This window comes from Somniosus microcephalus, chromosome 20 (genome assembly GCF_052327205.1).
Source record: "Somniosus microcephalus isolate GS21.2 chromosome 20, FLI_Smic_1.0, whole genome shotgun sequence".
Lineage (NCBI taxonomy): Eukaryota > Metazoa > Chordata > Chondrichthyes > Squaliformes > Somniosidae > Somniosus > Somniosus microcephalus.
Window position 1 is genome coordinate 22817886 of NC_141006.1, and position 24907 is coordinate 22842792.

Consider the following 24907-nt stretch of genomic DNA (forward strand, 5'->3'; position numbering starts at 1 on the left):
CCAAGTCCCTTTCGAAAGTTACTATTGAATCTGCTTCCCTTTCAGGCAGTGCATTCCAGATCACAACAACTCGCTGCATAAACATTTTCCCCCCTCATGTCTCCACTGGTTCTTTTGCCAATTACTTTAAATCTGTATCATGCGTGGTACCATTCTTGTAAATTTCTTCTGCACCATCTCTAAGGACTGTATTGCTTTGCCAATGTAGTTTTAGTTGCTTTAGTAAGATATACATCCATCCTATAGTGTGGTGCCCAGAATTGGACACACAATTTCAGCTAGAGTCCAACCAGTATTTTATCAGGGTTTAACATAACTTCCTTGCTTTTGTACTCTCTGCCTTCTATTTATAAAGCCAAGGAGTTTGTTTTATCAGCCTTCTCAACTTCTCCTGCCACCTTCAAAGATTTGTGTACGTACACCCCCAGGCCTCTCTGTTCCTGCATCCTCTTTAAAATTGTACCATTTAGTTTATATTGCCTCTCCTCATTCTTCCTAACAAAAGCTATCACTTGACACTTCTTTGTGTTAAATTTCACCTGCCCTGTGTCTGCCATATCACCAGTCTATCCACGTCCTCCCAAAGCCTGTTACTATCTTCCTCATTGACCAGAATGACCTGATAATCTGTTTTAGATGTTGATTGAGGGATAAATATTGGCTAGGACACCGGAGATAACTCCCCTGCTCTTCTTCGAAACAGTGCCCTGGGATCTTTTACGCACACCCAAGAGAGCAGACCACAGGCTATAATCTGGATTAATGGCATTCTCCCAAATTCAGATTGTGTGTTTACACTGATAGGAGTCTGTAGAGAGATTGATGAGCAGAAAATAATAAGGTAGCAGTTCTGAAATGCTTAAGGATCGGAAGGAAATAAGAGGGGAAGGATTAAGTATTGCAGTTCAGCAACAATGCTTCTGATACAGGAAGTGGGTGTACAAGGCTTAAAAGAATTTTCCAGAAAGCTCAACTTTTTTTACTTGCAGCTCCTTGCAATTGTAAAAATACAGCAGATTCATTAGTGATGGAGCAAAGAGGGTAGTTGTGCTTATTTATGGTAGCACGAGCTATCCGATTCATATCTCATTCTCTCTGAAACCCAGGGGCCAACCGCAGGCGATGAAATGTGTGCTTGTTGGGGCAGCTTTGCTGCTGGCCATTAACTCTGCGAGTGTTCACCACAGGCCCAACCGTGGTGTGGTGACCAGAGCTGAACACAGCACTCCCAGTACGGTCTAACCAGTCCATTGCAGAGCCTTAACATAACCTCTGCATACTTGCATTTTTCCTTTACACGCTAGCATCCTGTTTTTTTTTATTGACTCACCCCTTAATGTGGGCATTGAAAATCTTCCTCCCTGTGCCAATTCACTTTCATTTCATTGTATACTTATGACCCACAGTTTTTTTTCACCAGTATGCCCCACTTCACATTACTGAATGTTAAATTTAATTTGACAATTGTCTGCCCAGTTGCATAACCGATCTTATACCCTTCTGCAAAGCTGTAACCCCTCTCTCTTTTAATATCATCAGCAAGTTTGACAAGGTTGGATTTTGGTTTCTATATCCAGTTCGTTTATAGAGATTTGATTGCTAAATGTTGTGCACTTCTGAAGCAGGAACTAATCACCTGTAATCAAATTCTGCTCTCGCTGCCCACAAGATAGGACCAATCCACTGATGGGCCGTGTTGCTTTAAGGATTTTAGCAGTAGCGCATCCTGCAAAATATAGCGTATAAGTTGCGCCTGAGCTTCTGCTTTTCTCCTTCGCTCTCGTTTTGTGTAGAAATAGCGTTGCACCTGTATGGGCAAGTCACTCCCGGTTCTTTACTAATCGTGCTTTCCTACTGCTGTCTAGCCCTGCCTGTGCACCATCTATTCACTCAACAATACTTTGCACGTATTTTTCTGCTGGTGTTGCTGCCACTGCTGCTGCTGCTGCCATCACTGCCATTGCTGCCATTGCTGCTCCCAGTAAGTACTGAGCTGCTTAAGAATTCATTTATGTTTATTCCTAAGTTAGCCTGAATGTTGTTTGGTTCAGTTTTGTACTTTTTTTATATCGCGGTGGTGAACTTGGTCTACGCCAATAATACGAAACGGGCTCATAGCGAATCGGCAGTCTGTTTTGCATCAGGCCCCATTTTCTTTTCCTTAGAAGGTTCACTTCCCTGAAGGATTTTAGTGAACCAGTTCAATTTTTAGGACAATCGAACAGCTTTCATGGTCATTGTTTTTTTTTTTCCTGGTGCCAATTCACAAATTTCCAAACTTTTGAATTTAGTTTCACAACTCCCCATGGTGGGTTTTGTACTCTTGACCTCTGGACCTCAGTGCCCTGGGCTAGGGAGGGGGTCCATCAGCCATAGTTCCCACTCCTGATGGCTATCCAGTGAGCTGGGCTGGGGAGCCCATGTGTGTGACTATTGGGATGAGAACAGGGTGATGCTTGCTTATGATGCCTTTCACTGTCAAATAGCCCACTGATGCTTGCTGTCTAGGGGTGGAGAGAAGGGAAAAAGTGCCAGGGAGTATCTGACATTAGTGAAACTATACCTCAGCAAGAGTCAGCAACTTCAAGAGGGAAGGAAGGGAGCAAATTAAAGAACAAGGAGGAAAAATGTGGTTGCTTTGCGCCTTCCGTTAGCATCCTAAGAGGGCACTAACGGGGCGCAAAGCAACTAGCGCCCGGGCGCGGCGCCGCCAACGCCTCCTGCGAAATTCAGCAGGAGGTTAACGGTAACTGTTAGCATCCTGCGGTGCTGCGCCGCCGGCGATTATGTCATCGCCGTACACAGCGCCCTGCTCGCGCCCCAGCCGCGATCTTCGGTAGCGCCCCCTGACTTACCGCCGGTCGCTATGTTTGACAGGGTCAGGGGGGCCTACCTGCGGCCAGGGCGGCGCTAATTAAAGGCGAGGCGCCAGGCGGCCATTTTTGTTGCTGGCCGCCTGCCAGCACCTGCCCCCGTTGTCGTCCCTGGCCTCCTGAGCGCACTCTTTCCCCCCGCCCCGCCCCCCGCAGAGTGCCGGCTACGCTCCACGAGCCCGGCACTTCCCTTGAGTGTCGGGCTCTTTTGCCGGCACTCCGAGCCCGGTGGCCCAGCTGGACCCCGGGTTGCGCTGTGCAAGGCCCCTCCCCTTTAAGAAGGGGAGGAAGGCCTGCAGTACCACGGCGCGACATGCCGGTGGCGCTGCGGTATGTAGCACCGCGATGTTCCCTCGCAGCGCCCCAAGAGGGAGGCGGGGTGCATCCAGTAGCACCCCACTTCCCTCTTGGGACGCTGCCATTCAATTTCGGCCGCGGGGGGCGTTACTTTTAAAAGTAGCGCCCCGGCGAAGTTAGTGCCCCAAAGGGGGCACGACTCAATTTCCCCCTCCCCCCAATACTTTTGTTTTGCAAAGTTGGCCTTTCCATTTTCTGAACGGGTAAGTGCCCCACAGTGTGTTCTTCAGCTTCACATTCCAGATGATTCCCAGGTTCAATTCCTGCTCCCATTCCCTGGTAATTCCTTTTATATCATCTTCCGTCCCAAGTAAAGGCGTCCTTTCATCAACTATAAACTGACACCTGCCTTAGCATGATAGAAGGACGGCTTGTGGCATACCAGGGAGATGTGCTCAAGATAAAACTGACACCTACTAGAGCCCTGAGGTACTGTAAGAATCAACAGCTGGGACAAACACCCCTTGGGATTTCCAATCAGTACCTCAGAATCCGCTCTCGAGCCTTAAGCCACAATACTGCCGTTGGGGCACCATCCGCTATGTCTCGCTGGTTAACCGTCGGGGCATCAGCCCCAATTCTTGACTCGTATCAGTACCTCACTTTCTATGTTAGCTAATAGGTGATTGAAAGTCATCTGTAACATCTGTTCAGTACATGCTTCCCTCATTTGACTACATCCATAACAGCTGCATCTGTTCCTGTAAATGCAAATTTTATTTGAGTGGAATGTTCTTGCTCCCCTCTCTTCCACTGACACAGTAGTCTATAGCAGATGCCTGCAGTTATTTTCCTTCCCCTCATGTCTCTTGCCCTTATCCATAGAGTTCCCACCTTATCCACATCTGGATCCAGAGAAGTCCGTCTCCATTATTGTATTGTGTTTTCAGAGATAGGGTTTGTTAGCTTCCACAACTTCCGCCCCCCCCACCCCTGATTCCTGAAGGTGGTGAATAATGCCGTGGTGTATGGTTCCACGGTCACCAGAAGCTCTTCAGTACCTCATCAAGAGACCGTTCTTCAGATGTACGCATGAGTAGTGACTGTCAGCAAGCTGGTCAGCTAGCGGGAGGTGTCGCTGCCAAGTGTGATCCTGTCCTCACCTGACATCCACACCGTTGCATTTATACAGCGGTCGTTAGCACTTATTGGCAGCGAGAATCATTGTTAACTTTTTGTCCCTGCCTGACCCAAGGGTGACTGAGACCAATCAAAGCAAACACCCCTCCCTCTCCCTCCTACCCCACCACAGCCACACTGGCTGACATTGGTTAATTCAGTGTGGACATGGGAATTGAACCTGCGATCTTCCCGCTGTGCACGCGATTGATGCTTGCTGTTACATGACCATGCATCTTTTGTTTAATTGCAGGCGATTCTGATCTGCTAGCAGTTGAACATGGTGATGAGCAGAGGGACAGTCACACTGAAGAGGATGGCTGTGTTGAGCCTACTCCAGAAAAGTAAGTGTTAGTAATACAATATAGTTGTAAAATTAGTTTACATTCATTATGTTTAGGGTTTTATTGATGTAAATTAAACTGTTGATAGATCTCGCTCAATTTAATTTTGTTGTTCATTCTTTTTAAACATCTAAGCCTAGAAATTAGTGTTTGAGTATTAGCATATGAATGCTTAACGTGTTTACAAGTTTTAATGGTTAGTGCCGCCATTAAACAGCGAACAAAGTAATTAATGTGATGCAATTATGTTAAACATTGTACACTGATGTCGCACCTTGTAATGTGTAGGATGTAGTATCTAGAACACTGCACTTGTTTAACAGCACATTTCCGCTCTTCACAGGTATCCCTCTGACCTAGAATCATGTTCTGAGGCCACTGCCAGTTCCACTGCATGGCTTCCTGCTATGAGGTATGTGAGAGCAAAGAAAAGTCAGTGTGGGTTTGAATGCAGATAGTGAAGATATTGGTGTTGATTTGCTTTTGAGGGTTTAATTTTGAGGCGATTTTGCAATACTGTTCTGACGTGTTGAGATGCTTTATTGTTAATGCCCTTGTGTGTTTTTTCCGTTCAGTGCTTTTTCTCCCTGCTATTTTCTTTTTCATGAAATTTGAGCAAAGAAAGGTGACAGCAACAGTGTGTCGCCTAGTCACGTGATGCATCTCACAATGGTCGAAAACCAACCTGTGAAAAAAAGTGGTATTGCAGTTCTCCCGAGGCCACCCCGGTGTGTCGGCTTCGATACTGCAGGGCAGTCCTCTGCAGTAATCTACTCCACAGTGGCAGTGCTGACGGATGTATTGCAGGCAAGGTGGGGCTTCCCATCATGGAATTTAGCTGAGCTGCATAGTAGGCGGTGCACTGATCAACTCAGCCATTGCAGTAACAGCCAAATATTTTCTACGGGGATATTAAAGTGGCAGACATTTCTTGTGAAAGACTTGCATTATGTGGAAATTCTCACCAGCGGGGAGCAGCAACAGGTAAAAGTGCCTTTCTACATCATTTCACTGGGCAATTGTACATCAGTGCTCGTTTCGTGTAAATTGTCTGCAAGTTCCATGTGTGAGGATGGCAGAGCCAGTCAATGTTTATTATTCGAATGACTGGCTTGCCATGAATTGTGTGGCAACAATTCTAATGTGACTGGTTGTCACCCTCAGTATCCTGCCCCACAGTCTGCAGAAAATGACCTGATCAGCTCCCTTTTTTACTTTTCATAATGAGAACAGCAGCAGTGTTTTCACTCTAGTTTTGTCATAGAATCATAGAAACTTATGGCGCAGAAGGCAGCCATTCGGCTCATCGTCTCTGCTGTAAATTTCTATGATTCTATAACAACTTTTTTTAAAGCAGAGGTGGATACAAATCCATTATGAATGTTTTAAATCTATTCACTTGGATTTCAGCACAGGCACCCGCTCGGCTGTTGAGTAACTGAGATGTAGAATGGCTGAATATCCAAATGTTGTTACATGATTTACATTTGGCAGTTCAGAATGTATGCAGAGCTTTCCTCGATGACAAATAGATGGGGTAGATCCCATGATGAGCTAGATTATTCACATTGTGTGGAAGGAACAGACTTCAGGAAACGAATGATACCTTTCCTGGTCAATATGTATCCCTCAACCAACATCACTAAAACAGATTATCTGGTCATTTTCTTATTAGTTTGTGGGATCTTGCTGTGCACAAATTGGCTGGTGCGTTTCCCTACATTACAACAGTGACTACACTTCAAAAGCACTTAATTGGCTGTAAAGCACTTTGGGAAGTCCTGAGATTGTGAAAGGTGCTATATAAATGCAATTCCTTCTCTCTCCATCAAAGCAGTCCAAACTGGGACCTTGTAAGTCAACCAAAACTATGGTAGCATCAGTGGTGTATGCAGTGTATGAGAAGGCTGACCGCCCAGTGTTCCTGAAGGCTTCGCCCATCAGTTACTCCACTCACTGGCACATTACTTTTAACTGAGTGTGCTTAAATTACCACCATTCTGCCTTCCTAGCCCGCCTGATTATGGAGGAAGTTACCACGTTACTATAGTAACCAAGACAAAAGCAAAACACTGTGGGTGCTGGAAATCTGAAATAAAAACAAAAATGCTGGAAATGCTCAGCAGGTCAGGCAGCATCTGTGGAGCGAGACACAGAGTCAATGTTTCAGGTCGATGACCTTTCATCAGTATAGTAACCAGATGGTCTGGCAGGCGTACCGCACTACAGTTACCAGAATTGTTTAAAATTAAGGTCTGAATCACGGTGTTGCCCTAACTCTTATCTGCCCCATTTATTTATTTTTGAAAACATAAAATCCAGTTACTTTCGTTGAGGTTTTTGCCTCAGCAAGCATGAAACCGAAGTACTCCCGTTAGGCAAATGTTGGTGAATTCCATGCTTTAAAAAAAGTTAAAAATCCACTATCCGAGTCAAAACTGCACTGAAGGTGGTGATGGAGGTGATTACATGGAATTACAATGTGGATCAGGCCGGTCTGTGTTGGTGTTTATCTTCCACATGAGTAATTCCGTGTGCCTGCTCGGTTTCCATTTTCCCTTATTCCCTTTTCCTTCAACCACCTATCTCATCTATTCTTAAGTATTGACCTGGTCTCTGCTTTAATTACTATGCTAGTGCATTCCACAGCCTCACAACTGTGTTTAATAAATAGTTCTCCTGCTCTCTGTCCTAATCTCTTACATTTAATCTTATATCTTATGTTCCCTTCTTCTGGACCCCTCAATCGCTGAAAATAATCTCTTTCTATCTACTCTGTCCCACCCCTTCATTTCCTCTATTCAGATGAAAACAGCCCCAATTTTTCAAGTATTTCTTTATAACTGTATTTCCTCATAGCAGACAGCATCCTTGTGTGTTTTGACCTCTCTATTGCCTCAACATCTTTCCTATAGCGTGGAGCCCAGAATGGTACACAATACTCCAACTGTGCTCACAAAGGGCTTGTGTCGATTCACCATTACACCTCAACATTTATATTCCATACCTTGAGACACTTAAGACGGTAATAAAGTATTTTGTTTGTGTTACAAGGCCTGACATAACCGATGACATGGTCCGCAACGCCAATGTGATGGCTACAAACAAAGCCCACATCCTGGGGATGCCACAATTTGGCCTGCGAGACAATCTGATCAAATCGGAGTTGCTGCAGCAAGAGGAGAAGTACACTTACATCAGAAACTACAGGTCAGTTTAAACGCACTCCGCGCGTACTGTGCAGTCACACTGTGAGGCTCCAGCTCTAATGATAAATAGCTAGCTTTGCTCAGCGTGTGTGTTGAAACCAGTTGTACCTGGAGAAACGGCAGTGCTGCATTAGCTGATTGATTGATTGGGTTTGTACAGCCGAGTGTATGCACCCCGCTTCCCCAAACAGACACGAGCAAGGACATTTTCTGCAAACGCAGGGAGAGCCTGTAGGGAAATAACCCCAAGATACTTACAAAAATAGATCAGTTGCTGTACCTACGTCAATGTGTAAATTATGGGGGATAGTTTTAACTTCCCCCGCCCAGCGGAAACTGGGTACGGGGACAGTTAAAATGGAGCTAAAGACTTGCCCGCTGGCCTACCGGCCGAATGCAATTTTATATTGCAGGCGCCAAGGTCACCCGCCTGAAGCCGGATGTCTCTGTTTAAATATGCAGTTCAGGTTCCAATTACGTACATTATTTGGCACAACTGCAATCTTAACCCCAGGCCTTCTCTGCCCCAGGCTTCCCAGCACCACCTCTGAGCGCGAGCTCCTCCCAAACCCCCTCCTACTGATCACTTGCCTTAGTGCCAGGAACTGTTGCTTCTGGTCCCTGTAGTGGCTCAGTGTAACAGCAGCAGCCATGTTGTAGGCTGACCTCTCGTGGTGCTCGGAGGAGCTCGGCGCCGGCAGAGGTCACATGGGTCGGTGTGGCGTGAAGCAGAAAGAAGCGTGCAGGAGAAGAGAAGAGAGGAGCTCCGGGGAAAGGAGAGAGGAGCCCAGGGGGCAGCGTGGAGCAGTGTAAAAGAGAGGAGCAGGGTAAAAGAGAAAATGCAGAGTAGAAGAGAGAAGCAGAGTAGAAGAGAGTGAACACCACATCTAATGTAATACAGGGGGGAGAGAGAACAGCCACTGCAACCCAGAAAGAGAGCAGAGCAACAACTGAAAAACTACTCATTGTCACAGGCTTGTGAGTATTGGTATGTGTTCTGTAATAACCAAGTCACCACATTTAATTGACTATCTAAAATTGTGGACAATTTTTAAAGTACAGGTAGACTACCTTTTATCCGAACTTCCGAAAACCGAAACCCTCTAAAAACCGAAAGGTTTTTTCGTTCAGCGTAAGTCATGCGCACGACATGACCAGAGTGGCGCACGACACCGACCCCCGCCGACCCACCCCCGACAAATTTCCCAGTCTTATAAAATACCTTCCGAAATCCGAAATTTTCCGAAAACCGAAACACGGCTGGTCCCGAGGTTTTCGGATAAAGGATAGTCTACCTGTATAAGATAAATAACAAGGATTTGAGAACCAATGATCAATAAAGTTTAGTGATTAACAAACCGGGATTACTCGGGCCCTAGCGATAAGTGTCTACTTCCCTTGAGGAAGAGAGATTCTTATCGACTGACTAGGATAAGCAACAAGACCTGGTTAATTAGTAAATTTATTGTACCAGAGGAGACCTCCAGGTGGTAGCCGGACCCACTTGACTAAGGAGGGCAAAATATGGTTTTATGTAAAAACAAAAAATCATTACACCTGCAACAAGCATCTGCTTCCTGCCACTTGGTAGGCTGCATTCCCACCCGGGAGTTAAAATCAACCCCCAGGGGTCTATGCAAGGACAGCTCTTTCTAAGGGAGCATCCTTCCTTCCTAGACTGCTCTGCATCTGTCTTGGAAGTCCATAGCACCAGCTGTGTTACATTCGGGATTCATGTGCGCTAATCATATGTCATTCAGTAAGTCAACTCAGACTGATGCGGAAACTGGTTTACACTGTTTACACTCGGGAACCGGCGCCTCACAACTTGAGCCGTCTCGGGGAAATACCCTCCGTGCCTTTTCATTCTGCACGGAGGTGTTTCCTGTACGGGCTGCTCCTGCACACTCTCCACTTTGCCATCTTCGCCTGCCGTCCGGACACGCCTTAGCGTGCCATCTTGCTGTCCGGCGGAGGTCCCCAATGGAGGGCTCTCTACGCGGGAGTCCTCCCTTGTTCTATTGGGGACTTGGCCTGGAGGGTGTTGCACGGAGCAGTCCCGTGCAACATGGTTTTAAATAGGTTCACGGACTCCCAGGCCGCCTGCCTTTTCTGCGGCCTGGAGGAGTCCATGTTCCACGTTTACATGGAGTGAGAGAGGTTGCAGCCCCTTTTTCACTACTTGAAGGGGCTGCTCCTCGATTTTTGGCTGCACTTCAGTCCCATGCTCCTGATCTTTGGTCACCCGGTGCGGAGGGGAGCGGGCAGATCGGAGGACTTCCTCGTGGGACTGCTCCTGGGCCTGGCCAAAAAAGCCATCAATTGGTCCAGGCAGCGGGCGGTCGAGGGGGTCGTTCGGCCCGATTGCCTGCCTCTCTTTCGCAGCCATGTTCGCGCCCGGGTGGCCCTGGAGATGGAGCACGCGGTGTCCGCCGGCATGCTTGAGTCCTCCCGCAACCGGTGGGCACGGCGGGGACTGGAGTGCATTATCACCACCGGGAACCAAATTCTAATTTAATTTGTTAAGTTTTATTTGAAGTTATATTAATTTACAGACAATTTGTTTAAGTACCCAAACGAAAGAGTACACTGTTTGCTTCTATTAATCTGTACCTTCACTTGGTTTCACCCTTGCTGCTGAGATACTACAACTGTTACTGGTATGAGCTTCAGTTGCACACAGGCAGATGGGCTGAGTTTCCCACACATTCCACTTAAGGAAAAACAAGGGACACACAGCAAACTGCACAAAGCTGCTGGGGCCTTCCAAAAGACATCTGCAGTTGTGTATCTAATGTATTAGGTGTACACTTATATATAGACATTGCAGTGTAAGGTGAATGCCACATGTGTTGAACATGACCTGCTGTAATTGTAAATCACTTGCAAGTGCTTTTTTCCCCCTGTGGGCTAATGACACCACTTTACCCAACTAGTGACTTCACTGTGCAACAACAGAAGGCACTGGAAGAGATCAGCCTTGTGCCTTTTTGCATCGCTTTAATTCTGCTTTTTGTTTTGTATAGGATTTTTGCAGGGACGTACAATGTGAATGGCAAGGCTCCCAAGGAGGATCTGAAGCCTTGGCTGTGCTTTGATATTGAACCACCTGATATCTACTGTATCGGGTACGTCTGCGACTACACTAACACTATTTATCTTCACGCTATTTGTAGTCCGAAATCACAGAACTCTGGTGGTCCCTTTTATTATCTGAAATCATTCACTACACTGAATAAAATACCATTATCAAAGAGTAAATTACAGGCTGCGTCCTAAAATGGACAAAACTGTTCAGTTATTCCCCGGCTTTGAAAGAAGGGAAGAGAAGGAATTTTTAGGCTGCTGATTTTTTATTTATATACACTGAACAAAACATTGACTTAGAATAAATGTTGTCCACAAAACTCGTTGATAACTGAGCTGCATGATAGAAACCTAATTTTTTTTATGCAGCGAGTTGTTATGATCTGGAATGCACGGCCTGAAAAGGTGGTGGAAGCAGATTCAATAGTAACTTTCAAAAGGGAATTGGATATATACTTAAAAAGGAAAAATTTACAAGGCCATGGGGAAAGAGCTGGCACAGGCACGATGGGCCGAATGGCCTCCTTCTGTGTTGTATGATTCTATGATAACCCTTTAAAGAGTGGAGTAGAATATGTGTTCAGACTGTACGGAAAATAACATGTTGTACTGTTTATAGCCGTGTGCCTTTTTGCTGAAAGCTGCCAAGCACCCTCAGCTCAAAAACTTTGCACCGCATTAGTCTGCAGTTTATGCCATGTGCAGTTGCATAAATGCAGCTTCAGGGCAAAATAGGTGCTGTTTTACAAACAATTTTGGCATCGCCCTGAAATCATATAAAACTCAGAAATCCAGTTAGAAGCCCTAGTACATCTGTACTTATAATGACATGTGTCTCAATTGTGATTCAATAATTGATTATAAGCTTGCGAAAATCACAGCTCTGTCAATAGTTTGCCATCTAAACCTGCTTTGAGGAATCATGTTAGCTATTTCCAGATGTTCTGATTGGGAGCAGGATAAGCAGAACTTTTTGTTATTTTGTTTTTAAAAGTTTTCAAGAAATTGACCTAAGCAAAGAAGCATTCCTTTTTAATACGCCAAAGGAAGAGGAGTGGTTCATAGCTGTGACTGAAAGTCTCCATCCATTGGCCACATATGCAAAGGTAAAATTAATGTATTATTTTTAATGCATTCCTGTCAGGATAGTGCAATATAATTTTGTATGATTCCTATATCAGAATTTCGAGCAACAACATAGCAGAAGTATCAATTTATAAAGTAGATTAACTTTGCCCAGAGATTTGAACAGAAAAGTTTACCCAGCAATAAGCCATTAAGAATTGCCGTTCGGGTTTGCTCCCTGGTTTCTGCTTAGTTAGTTGGTGTTAACAGATGTGTGGAACTTGGGTGAGGACAGGATTTGATCTGGTTACGCTGGCCCTGTGGTCAAATAGCTCACATACGGGTCAGTGCTCCTGTTGCACGCCAGAAATACATATCGGGAAATTGCATGCCCCCAGCCTGTGATTTTCTGACCATTGTGACATGGAAAATCCTAGTCTCCTTGGCAAGGCTCATCCAGTAAGAATGCCTTTTAGATGAAGTATTGGAAGGCTGCCAACAACTGCAGTACCAAGCCCAGCATGAGTCAGTGCCTTCAGGAAAGAAGGGAGAAATTGAGTGTTTGTGGGGTAGGGGGAAATTACCATTAAATCCAGTGTACAAGATGTCTTCCTCCAAATTATGATGTTTGAGATACTGAAACAGCCTACACTTCTGCCTTGCAGCCATGTTAATCTTTAAATACTTCACAGTATTTCTTTGGCTGCAGTGGTACTGCACTTTTCTCTATTTCTTAGAAAATAAGAGAGTTCAGGTTGTGAGCTCCTTGTCAATCCCCTATTGTCAGATACATCTCCAGCTTTATTCTGAGCTTGTGTTTGACTAATGCAGAATTGGTTTTAAAATTCTTTTTTCCTCGTCCAATCAGTTAGTACGTTTGAGACAGCGCTCACATCCTTCCTAAAAATCTTGGGGCTTAGATTGTGAAAAAGTAACCAAGATTTATATAAAGTCAGTCATGTGGTAAGGGTAACCAAGTGGCTCCAACAACAGAGAACTGGATTCGGAGACCTAAATTTGAGCCTGAGGGCTTGGAATGCTGCAGACGTCTTATTTCAACTTTTGGGGAAAACTGATATGGTCTGAAGTTATTGCCGTGACAACCTTAAAGGAGATAGTTAGCTTTTGGGGTTCACCCCCCCTTCATCTTCGCTCCTCCTGAAAGTGGTAGCTGCTAACTGGGGTACAGTTGCAAAGGTGTAGCATCCTTCTGTTAACTTGCCCACAGCCATTCCATGCAAATGAGCATCGGCAGTGAGATTTTTAAAAAACTCATCCTCGGGAGGTGAGCATTTAATGCCCATCATTAGTTTCTAACTGAGTGGCTTACTAGGCCACTTCGGAGGGTAATTAAGAGTCAACTACATATCGACCAGACCGGGTGAGGACGGCAGGTTTCCTTCTCTAAAGGGCGTTAGTGAATCAGTTGGGCTTTTGGATATTTTGGGTTGGATATTTTACACTGAATTCAAATTCTCGGACTGCCACGGCAGGATTTGGACTCATGTTCTCTGGATTATTAGTCCAGGCCTCTGGATTACTAGTTGCTTCATCTACCGTACCCTGTGTTAGCAGATGAATCAACCAGGGGAATGAGGAGGCATTGGAGCCGAGCCCCATTCTGTCCTCTAACATCCACAGGTGCACTTTGCTGCAGGAATCTCTGCATAATAATGATTAGAAGTGGGAAATCTGATGGAACTTTTCCCCTCCCTAGCCCTCAGGGCACTGATGTCAATTGCAGCATTCCTATCACTGCCATTTCTGAGATCAGCTCAAGCAGATGATTCAATTTCACACCTTAAGTTGGTGCAAATCTGATACAAAGGCCCCAGTCCTGGTGAGGCAGTTTAATAGTTGCCGTACACCATTGTTGTTCTCCATCTCTGAGCTAAGTATATTTGCTTTGTATCCAAAGGCCTAGGGTGAAGCCTCAATAAACCAGATCTTCTATTTCAGATCAAGCTCGTCCGGCTGGTTGGGATGATGCTTATATTGTATGTGAGGAAAGAACATGCTGCATATGTCACAGAAGTGGAAGTGGAAACCGTAGGAACAGGCATCATGGGAAGAATGGTAAGGTGGATGTAAAAACAAATCAAGGACAACCTGGTGTCCATTCGGTTAATGAATGGTACATTTCTGAGGAGACTCTGTCACAATGGTAGATAGAGTGGGGAACAGTTCTGTATGTAAAGCACAGAAATCTGCTAATCTTGCAGATGTTTGCCTTTATCTCCAGGTGGCTGGAATACAAAGTGATGCTTCAATTGTACAGAGCCTTGGTCAGACCCCATCTGGAGTGCTGTGTTCAGTTTTGGGCTCTGAATCTCAGGAAAGATATATTGGCCTTGGAGAGGGTAGAGTGCAGATTCACCAGAACAATGCCAGGGCTTACAGGGTTATATTATGAGAACATTCCATTATGTTTAAGGAACTAGTGTATCAACATTGCTGTAACTTCACTGTAATGTGGAACTGTGCCTCTGGTGCATATTCTCATCCTAACAGACCCCATTCCTGCACTATGGGGATATGCGGTGGTATTTAATATTGTTAAGACCCTCTGCATGGAGACCTACAAGTGCTATATGTGTTTTAACTGTTCACTGTTGGAGCGTTGAGATGAATCAAGATACAGAGACATGGAGGAAATAAAATAAAAGGTTCCTCCGGGTCTTATCAATGATGAAACTTCCTGTTCTAACTGTGCCTCAGAAACTTACAACGGAAACATATTTTAACGCACATCAGGACCAGTAACAAAAACATATGTACACATTCACTCTCTCACTAACCTGAACATAGTTAGAAGAATGCTGTTTTGTTCATGGTGGTTTAACATGCAGTCTAATTATAGTGCAGATATAATATTTTATATATGATAACAGGAGTTTCTATTTATTTGCTTATGCATTTGTCATGACTGTATAGCTTTTAGGCACTGTCGCATTGAGAAGAAAAATATTAGTTAATGCTGCAGTCTTTCAGAAACTGCCGAGCACTGTTATCAGTGTATTTGCTCACGGGAGTGAAACCTGTGACTATCATTGCCAGCAGGTGGCAGTGAGAAACTGGCTATCTGCTCTCTGATGATGGGATTTATTTGTTGTAGGTACAGGAGAGTACCGTGACTGCTTTACCGTCTCGCATAATGCAGCGTAACAGTGGCTAATAATCTAGCTGTCAATCGGGTAGTTTGTAGTTCACAGCAGGAGTACTAATAAACTGATGCAGAAATGAAAGCGCATGCAATTTCAGAGGTACCGTAAGTTGGAGAAAATAGTAATAGATAGTTTTGATTTTATTTAGACACTGTCATCAAGTTTGTGCATCTATTTTAAGTGTTCTGTGAATGATCTGAATTAAGATTGGAAAAGGAACCCCATCGGAGCATAGATGTTGATCACTCCGATTATATGTAAACCAATTTTCCTGCCCCTCCCCTGACACTAGTTAAGGATGGATTCTGCCATCGGATTGACGGATGTCTCAGTTGTTATGGGTGCGCTAATGAGTGAAGAGCCTGAACCTGGACGCACATATACTCCACGCACATCGCATTGAAAACCAGATGAGCGTATAGATGAGTTACCTCGCTCGGCAGCCAGAACAGCGCACCCAAAGTGCACTGTACCTGTTCGGACTGAGCTGTAACCGATTGTGGTTTGCCAGGCTATTAAAATGGCTCGGGCACGCGCTGGCCTCTCCTGGTGGAAGGGCTTAGCGCCAGAGGACTGGGCAGGGGAAAGGAGTACAGCGTTAGGCCTGGCCACCAGCATTAGGGCATTCTGGCTGCTGCTGCTCTCCATCCGAGAGCAGGAAGTCCCAAAGATCCGGCAGGGTTCCTTCAGGGATCGTCCTCTGCTCGCTCTGTGGTTCCTCCTCAAACCCTCCAGGTTCACTGGGTGCCCCTGCACCTGGGGGCAGGAGGACAGGAATGTCCCTCCCACTGTATTCAGTGATGGGCCTCTGCTCGCTCTGTGGTTCCTCCTCACCCTCCAGGTTCACTGGGTGCCCCTGCACCTGGGGGCAGGAGGACAGGAATGCCCCTCCCACTGTATTCAGTGATGGGCCGGTGCTCGCTCTGTGGTTCCTCCTCACCCTCCAGGTTCACTGGGTGCCCCTGCACCTGGGGGCAGGAGGACAGGAATGTCCCTCCCACCGTATTCAGTGATGGGCCTGTGCTCGCTGTGTGGTTCCTCCTCACCCTCCAGGTTCACTGGGTGCCCCCGCACCTGGGGGCAGGCGGACAGGAATGCCCCTCCCACTGTATTCAGTGATGGGCCTGTGCTCGCTGTGTGGTTCCTCCTCACCCTCCAGGTTCACTGGGTACCCCCGCACCTGGGGGCAGGAGGACAGGAATGCCCCTCCCACCGTATTCAGTGATGGGCCTGTGCTTATTGCAGGAGCAGGGTTGCTTCCAACCCTCCTGGGGGGTGGGCAATGGACATTAAGGTCTCCACCACTTTTTTCCTGCTATTTCATCTGGGAATGGGTCAAAAAAGTGGTCCTCTCTTTTTCCCATTTCAAGTTCCTCTGTTACACCATTCTATCCTCTTCCCCACCCCCCACCCCCAAACTAAAGGGTTCCTAACAGCAGGCATGGGGCAGGCTTGCAGTCCTGTCCGTTCAGGGCTTTTTTCAGTATGGCTGAAACCGGGAACTCGCTCGCAGGGAATGAAATGAAACTCCTTGTCTGGAGTGTTAAAAAGCTCATTTAGATGTTGCATTTTACGCAATCCTTGCCGGACATATTTATTCCTGGGATATTAATAATGTTTATAAATTAAGCAGGCACCAATTTCCCCTTTAAAATGCCCCGGTCATTCTTAATATGGGTTTATGAATGAGGCATGTGATTAAAATCATTATTAAAAAGGACCTTTCTGCTTCTTCATGTGGCATAATTATTGTGTAGCTATCCACTTGCTTCACTTGTATTCATAGTTCTGTTTTGATATAATAAGGTCTAAAGTAAATGAAACCTCAAAAAGGATCCATTTTTAGTTCCTGATATTTCCTGTCACAAGATGTTCTAGTTGCTCGCACAGCTGCTTTGTCGTTCAGAGTGGTAATTCTGCTGGTGCTTCTACTTCATGCTGCCTTTGAATTTATGAAAAGAATTGCAATGGGGAGTAGTAATGAGAAAAGAGAATTGATGTACTGTGTGACATTGGAGAGATTTACCGACACATGTTGGTCATGTGTTTCCCTCCCAATGTCCTCTCTTAAACTATTCTCCTGCTACTCCTGGGTCAGCAGTTCTGTGCTAGTATTGCAATTCTATAGCATGCTTTTTCTTATGTGAGACAGTAATAAATATGTATCCTTCAACTGAGGGGTATGCAAGCTACTCAGCAAAATGAATAGCCTTCCTGTGTCTCAGACTGCATGTGCGCTATACTTTTTAACAGCGAAGTCGTATAGACCTGCGACGGGTTTGTAAATGGACGTCATAATTTTAAAAATGCAGTATCGGTTTATAAACCAGACAAATATTGCATGTAATGCTGAAGCCTTGTTCTTATCAACATCAATATATTGATAGGGAGAGATGAAGTAAGGTGGGAGGAGGCGCGTGTGGAGCACAAACACCGACATAGACCTGATGGGCCAAATGGCCTTTTGTAAATTCTGTGTAATTATGCTGGCCGCACATCTCTTCACCTAGGTCAAATCACATCACAAGTGTAAGAGAGATTTTTTATGCTTATAATTTAAAAGTTTACAATCATTTGGTTTCAGGTGATCACAATTTATGGAGCTGCAGTTTTTTATGATACACTCAGAATCTCAAATAACCCCCTTCCCGCGAGTGCGGATTAACAGCGAGTCTCCAAATTTCACTGGCTGCTGCTCTGGATTTTCAATGCAGTGCCTTTCCCTGTCCATGTACTGTACCTCACTCTGTCCAGCAGCAGCCCCCTCCATTGCTCTATTCATGCCGACGAGGTCACGTAGCACAGGAGCACCCGATGTCTCGGCTGATCTACTGGCCCAAAGCTGCCATATGCACCTGACCTCGGGTACTGGCCCAGCTGTAGACCCAAAAAGCCAGCCGATGTTCCTCCAAGTCCCCCAGCACACGCCAGCCAAAGAGGTGAAGACCAAAGGCAGCATGTGCTCACCTTTCTGCTGTCTCCATAACACTCATCTTAGCAGAGCTGCTGACTTCTAATAATATAACTAATAAGTGCTGTCTCAGCAGAGTTACCGACTTGCATAATAGAAATAGTAATATTTGTAGCTCCTTTTGTGTTTTTTCATCAGTGTTTTCCGCAATGAATTACTTCATAGAGCTGTTTTTGAAGCAAACAGCGGAGCGGTGTAAATCGACCAGCAAGTTCTGGAGATTCGCAACTGGCGGCGTATCCCTTAATCCCCTGAACTTGCTGGCCGATTAGTACATTAATAACGGCGTGTGTCGTTAACGCGCACTATTTTTCCAGCAAGATCTGACCCATTGTGAAGTCCTATATCATTTTGTTCTGTGTCTTCTTAAATCTCTCTCTCAAACTTTCCAAACTCTTCTTTTCCTATTTTTCCCTCCTAGGGTAATAAAGGTGGAGTGAGCATAAGGTTTCAATTCCATAACACCACCTTGTGTATCGTTAACTCGCATCTCGCAGCTCACACTGAAGAATGTGACAGACGGAACCAAGACTACAAAGAAATCTGTTCCAGAATGCGCTTTGTTCAGTCTAACCTGCCACACCTCTCAATCATGAAGCATGAGTAAGTCTCCCACGTCAGTTGGCTATACGTTTGAAAAGGTTCATTGCACAAAATACATTTTTTTCAGCAAGTCCTGCCTGTAGTTCAGAGAAGTACCTTATACTTTACCTGAGTTCCAGGAAAAATCCGTTTTCTTCATCAAGCATTATCTGATGTTACCATGAAGGAGAAAAGTGTGAAGTGATACATTTTGGTAGAAAGAATGAGGAGAGGAAATATAAACGAAATGGTACAATTCTGAAGGGGGTGCATGAACAGAGAGACCTGGGGGTATGTGTGCACAAATCTTTGAAGGTGACAGGGCAGGTGGAGAAAGCAGTTAAAAAGGCTTACGGGATCCTGGGCTTCATAAATAGAGATATAGGCCCCGATTTTCCCCCAGCCGTCGGGCGGGGTTTCAGGTGGGCGGGAGCTGAAAATCCCGAATTTGGGGGTCCCGACACCATCCCACCCAAAACCCCGCCCCACGTAAGTTTCAGGGGCGGCGGGTACCCGCCCCGCACTGGGACCCACCGAAACCAGGTGGGAAGGGATTAGTGCCAATTAACTGCCTGTTAACAGGTAGTTAACAGGCAGTTTTTAGCCTAATCCCTATTTTGAGGGGTTTCGTGTGGGTTTCCCGACGGCTGCAAACCACGCCAGGTTAGAGCAGGCGGGTTGAAGGAGTTGGAGGGGTCACGATGTTGGCGCTCAGGTGAGTGATGGGTACATGAGTGTAAAGGTAAGTGTGTTTGGTGTGTCTAAAGTGTGTAAAGAACTTTTACTTACCTGTACTTACCTTCACAGCCTTTCTTCCTGTAGCCGTCGGGAGCGCATCACTCAGCCGGAACTGAAAGCTGAACGGCTGCGATCTGTCAAAAGTGACAGCCTTCAGCTTTGAGTGCCGGTAAGAGTTCTAACTGAGTCTGTGCAGAATGACTCATGTCAGAACTCAGACTGTCAGTGTTTGACAGCTTCAAACAGCTGAAATGCTGATATTTCATCTGTCAAAAACTCTTGACAGATGAAATTGCAGTCTGTGATGTCACCTGTTGCCGGGTGGCCCTTAATTGGCCTGCTGAGCCCGCTGGGCGGGCTCAACAAGGTCAATCAAGGGAAAATCGCACGGATTGGCTGGACGTCGAAGTAGGCAGGTCAAAAACCCGAAAGGGGAAGTCCCGCCTTCTTCCCGACAGGTTCGGGAAAATCTACCCCATAGAGTACAAAAGTGTGGAAATTATGATGAACCTGTATAAAACACTGGTTCGGCCCCAACTGGAGTACTGTGTCCAATTCTGGGCACCACACTTTAGGATGGATGTGAAGGCCTTAGAGAAGGTGCAGAAAAGATTTATGAGAATGATTCCAAGAATGAGGGACTTCAGTTACTTTGATAGACTGGAGAAGCTACGGTTGTTCTCCTTAGAGCAGAGAAGATTGAGAGGAGATTTGATCGAGGTGTTCAAAATCATGAGGGGTTTGGACAGAGTAGATAGAGGGAAACTGTTCCCATTGGCAGAAGGGTCGAGAACCAGAGGACACAGATTTAAGGTGATTGGCAAAAGAACCAAAGGTGACATAAGAAAAAACTTTTTTAAGCAGCAAGTGGTTAAGATCTGGAATGCACTGCCTGAAAGGGTGGTGGAGGCAGATTCAATCACGCTTTCAAAAGGGAGTTGGATAAGTATCTGAAGGAAAGAAATTTGCATGGCTATGGGGAAAGGGCGGGGGAGTGGGACTCGCTGAAGTGCTCTTGCAGAGAGCCAGTATGGGCTCGACTGGTCGAATGGCCGTCTTCCCTGCTGTAACCATTCTATGATTCTAAGGAGACAGCAATTAGCCCCCTCCAGTGGCTGCATGGGTATTTTGTACCTGTTGGTGTGGTAGTGAGCTGTACAAACCAGGAGGATTCCAAGTTCAATAGAGTCCATGTTGAGTTTGCTGATCTGACTGTGTTGTAATTGATCACAGTCCTCATGGGGTTGTGGGGGGAGGGTATAGAGGAAATACATCTTAGGCTCCTATCCCTGTGGGGAAGAGTTACTCTTTGTGAACTTTGCAGTGAAATCATAAACACATTTATGATAGTGAGCACAGGGAATCTGCCCCCTAACGCCCCCACCGCCCCCCCTCCCCCCAGGTCCCTGTGAAATGTCCACTGGGGTAGAATAGTTTGTTGGCATTCGCCGTCCAGGCTCTCGCATGAAAAACAGCCAGGGTTGTTGGGTTAGATCTTGGGCTAGATAACAGAGGTCCATCATCACCTGCAGAACCACACTTCTGCGGTTGTCATCACCTCCAGGAAAGGAGGAGAGAAAACTGAAAAAGAAAAAATTGGAGGCACAAGGATGTTCGTTGGTGGCAGCATATGTAACTGGCGGCCATTTTTTGTTAATTCCCCCCCCCCCCCCCCAATGCCCTTAACTGGCAGCCATTTTTTGTTAATTCCGCGCCCCCCCCCCCCCCAATGCCCTTAACTGGCAGCCATTTTTTGTTAATTCCGCGCCCCCCCCCCCCCCAATGCCCTTAACTGGCAGCCATTTTTTGTTAATTCCGCGCCCCCCCCCCCCCACTCCCTTAACTGGCAGCCATTTTTTGTTAATTCCGCGCGCCCCCCCCCCCCACTCCCTTAACTGGCAGCCATTTTTTGTTAATTCCGCGCCCCCCCCCCCCACTCCCTTAACTGGCAGCCATTTTTTGTTAATTCCCCCCCACTCCCTTAACTGGCAGCCATTTTTTGTTAATTTCACCTCCACCCCCTCCCCCATCCTTCCCAAATTGCCAGGGCAAAGCCAGATCCTGATGCTCTCTCCCAGTGCTTCAGTAGGAGGGCCACTATGTCACTAGTTTATTTTAAACTAACGTGAGTGAGAGTGGGGTATCTCGGTGGTAGGAAAGATAATGGAATCCTTCCTCAAAGATATAATAGAAAAACATCTAGAAACTGAAAATATAATAAGAGTAGTCAGCACGGATTCCAAAAGGAAAGGGCATGCTTGACCGCCTTATTGAATTCTTTGAAGAAGGCTAGATAAGGGTAATGTAGTAGATGTAATATAGTTGGATTTCCGATAAGGTACCGCATAGTAGACTCAAGACTAAGGTCAGAAAATGTGGAGTAAAAGTAGCAGGATGGATAGCAAGTTGGCTACAAAACAGAAAACCGAGAGTAAGGGTTAAAGGTAGTTACTCAGACTGGCAAAAAAGTGGGAAGTGGTGTTCCACAAGGATCAGTGCTTACTACTGTGGTTCACCATTTGCTTAAACGATTTGGACTCGGGGAATTGGAAGTACGATTTCAAAATTTGCGAATGACACCAAGATGGAGGGTGTAGTTGGTACAGAGGAGGACTGCGACAGAATACAGGAAGACATTAAACTTTCAGAATGGGTGTGTAACTGGCAAATGAACTTCAGTATAGATAAGTTTGAGATGGTACATTTTGGTAGGAAGAATAAGGAGGCCACATACTCCTTGGAAAATAAGGGCTAAAAATTTAGTAGTGCCCCCTTTTCCGCGACGGAAATTGAGTGGTAGCGCCCCAAGAGGGAAGCGGAGCGCTACTGGAACCGCCCCACCTCCCTCTTGGAGCGCTGCAACGGAATATCGCGACGCTATGTGCTGCAGTATTGCAGGCATTCCTCCCCTTCTTAAAGGGGAGAGGGGCCTTGCGCAGCGCGACCTGGGGCCCAGCTGGGCCCCCGGAGATCGGGAGTGCCGGCAAAAGAGCCCGACACTCAAGAGAAGTGCCAGGCTCATGGAGCACAACCGGTACTTCGTGCGCGGGGTGGGTGTAAGAAGGCTGGAAATGGAAGCGGAGGCAGGTGTTGGCAGGCGGCCAGCAACAAAAATGGCCGCCCCGCACCTCACCTTTAAATACCGCCTCCCCGGCCGCAGGTAGCCCCCCCTGACCCCGTCAGACATAGCGTCCGACGGTAAGTCGAGGGCGATCCCGAAGATCGTGAGATGGGCGCTGCGCATGACGATAACGTCATCTCCGGCGGCGCAGCGCCACCGGGCGCTACCAGTTACCGCCACCGCTAACCTCCCGCTGAATTTCGCGGGAGGCGTTGGCGGCGCCACGGCTGGGCGCTAGTTGCTTTGCGCCTCCATTGAGAATTTTTCCCCTTAAATGTCTAAATGAGGTAGAGGACTAGAGGGACCTGGGGGTACAGATATACAAATCACTAAAAGTAGCAATGTAGGTTAATAAGGCCATAAAAAAAGCAAACAAGGCACTGGGGTTCATTTCTAGAGGGATAGAATTGAAAAGCAGAGAAGTTATGTTAAACTTGTACAGAACCTTGGTTAGACCGTACTTTGAGTACTGTGAACAGTTCTGGTCTCCATATTATAAAAAGGATATAGAGGCACTGGAGAAGATGCAAAAAAGATTTACTAAAATGATTCCAGAACTCCGAGGTTATACCTAGCAGGAAAGATTGAATAGGCTGAGGGAAGAAAAGAGAAGACTGAGGCGTGACCTAAGAGTTGTTTTTAAGATTATGAAAGGATTTGATAGAGTAAATGTAGAGCAGATGTTTCCAATTCGGGGCCATAAATGTAAGATAGTCACTAATAAATCCAATGGGGAATTCAGGAGAAACAAAGAAGTAGAAGGATATGTTGATGGGGTTAGATGAGAAAGGGTGGGAGGAGGCTCGTGTGGAGCATAAACACTGGCATGGACCTGTTGGGCCAGATGGCCTGTTTGTGTGCTGTAACTACTATGTGACGTCCGTAAGTCACAACATGAGATGAGACTACCCGCATATCCTCAAGGAGAACAGATAAAACTCTTGAATGTGTTGTAAAGAATGTTTTCATCTCTCTTTAGACCTGCACATGTATGGCAATTATTAACCAAGAAAGGAATTATCAGAACTACCAATTGTTGTAGTGGATTTGTTGATGGTGTGATTGTGAGCTGTGTATTCTTTTCCTAAGATTTGGTCCTTTCTAAATTTACATTTGAAATAGGATGCAGAACAAGCAATTATTTTATTTACTTCTATTCTTCCCTTTATTAATTTGGGAGTGTTTTTCCAAAAGTTTGGAGTGAAGCAAAATGAAGGGAGCTTTGCCTCACCTGAAAGTGCTCGATGGGACAAAGTAGAGGGACTTTGAGTCTGCACCTAGGTATACTCCTGGTTATGATAATTCACTGACTCCTGCTGGACAGTGCACGTGGCATTGTTGGGTGATGACATCAACTATGTTTTCCACTGTCAAGTAGCCTGCTGATGCTTACCGTCCAGACTCGTACATGAAGAATGCTTCATAGTTGAATGAGTGGTATTGAACTGATGATATAAATGTGTTGCAGGCTAGACCACAGGAGCCTTGTTCGGAATAAAAGTATGATCTGGAAAGAGCTTCACTTTGTTCATAATGAGGATATGTTTACAACTTTGTTCTTTTCCTTCTCTTTATAATAAAGCGTGATAATATGGCTTGGAGATCTGAACTACAGGATATGTCATCCTGAGGTAGAATCAATTAAAAAGCTAATAGCGGCGAAGGATTATAAGAAACTCGCCAATTATGATCAGGTAAGATGAAAGTTACAATGACTATTAACTCCCCTAGGACTGCAATGCCATCACGAGCACTGGGAGAAGGTTGTCTCCACAGATTAACAAGTGGTTGGTGCTTGGCTCAGATGGATCCCAAAAAGGGAGAAATTACCATTTAAAAGGAGATTCTTACCATCAGAAAACTACACAAAATTTTGATTAGTATGGAGAGTGAGAAAATTTAAAAGAAAAGCAACTAGGATAATTACAGGATTCTTGCCTCTGAGGTATGAGGATAGGCTCGCAAAGCTGAACTTGTCTCCTCTTGTGAAAAGATGGATTGGTTGGAAGAGGAGGAGCCAGAGCTTTAAACTGTTGAAAGGTTTGGATGTAAGCATGCTAGTTGTCTTGCACTGTAAGTACAATACCAGCGACCATGGGTTTAAAAGTAACCTCAAGCAAAACTAGAAATTGGAAGAAATACTTTTCCCCCACAAAATAACGAATGTGGAACAGACAGCCAACTAAAGTTGTTTTGATTTAGTCATTCAAAAACCGACTGGTTAAGTATCAGGTTGGGAACAGGATTGGAGGTTTTATAGGACCAAGTATAGACCAA

The 24907-nt window shown here is 45.7% G+C and overlaps 1 protein-coding gene across 5 annotated transcripts in view; it reads left to right on the plus strand.

The window, feature by feature from the left end:
• Positions 1-24907, plus strand: part of inpp5b (inositol polyphosphate-5-phosphatase B) — a 131184-nt gene that overhangs the window by 72843 nt on the left and 33434 nt on the right. For 2 of the 5 annotated variants that reach the window (XM_085962397.1, XM_085962398.1), the window contains exons 3-11: positions 1866-1981; positions 4603-4693; positions 5037-5105; positions 7748-7903; positions 10929-11030; positions 11984-12095; positions 14014-14130; positions 18611-18792; positions 24213-24324. In XM_085962397.1, the coding sequence (XP_085818523.1) occupies positions 1866-1981; positions 4603-4693; positions 5037-5105; positions 7748-7903; positions 10929-11030; positions 11984-12095; positions 14014-14130; positions 18611-18792; positions 24213-24324 (1057 nt within the window). Of the gene's footprint in view, positions 1-1865; positions 1982-4602; positions 4694-5036; positions 5106-5149; positions 5678-7747; positions 7904-10928; positions 11031-11983; positions 12096-14013; positions 14131-18610; positions 18793-24212; positions 24325-24907 lie in introns of those variants that run through there. The other 3 variants (XM_085962401.1, XM_085962399.1, XM_085962400.1) reach the window with 2 other exon arrangements.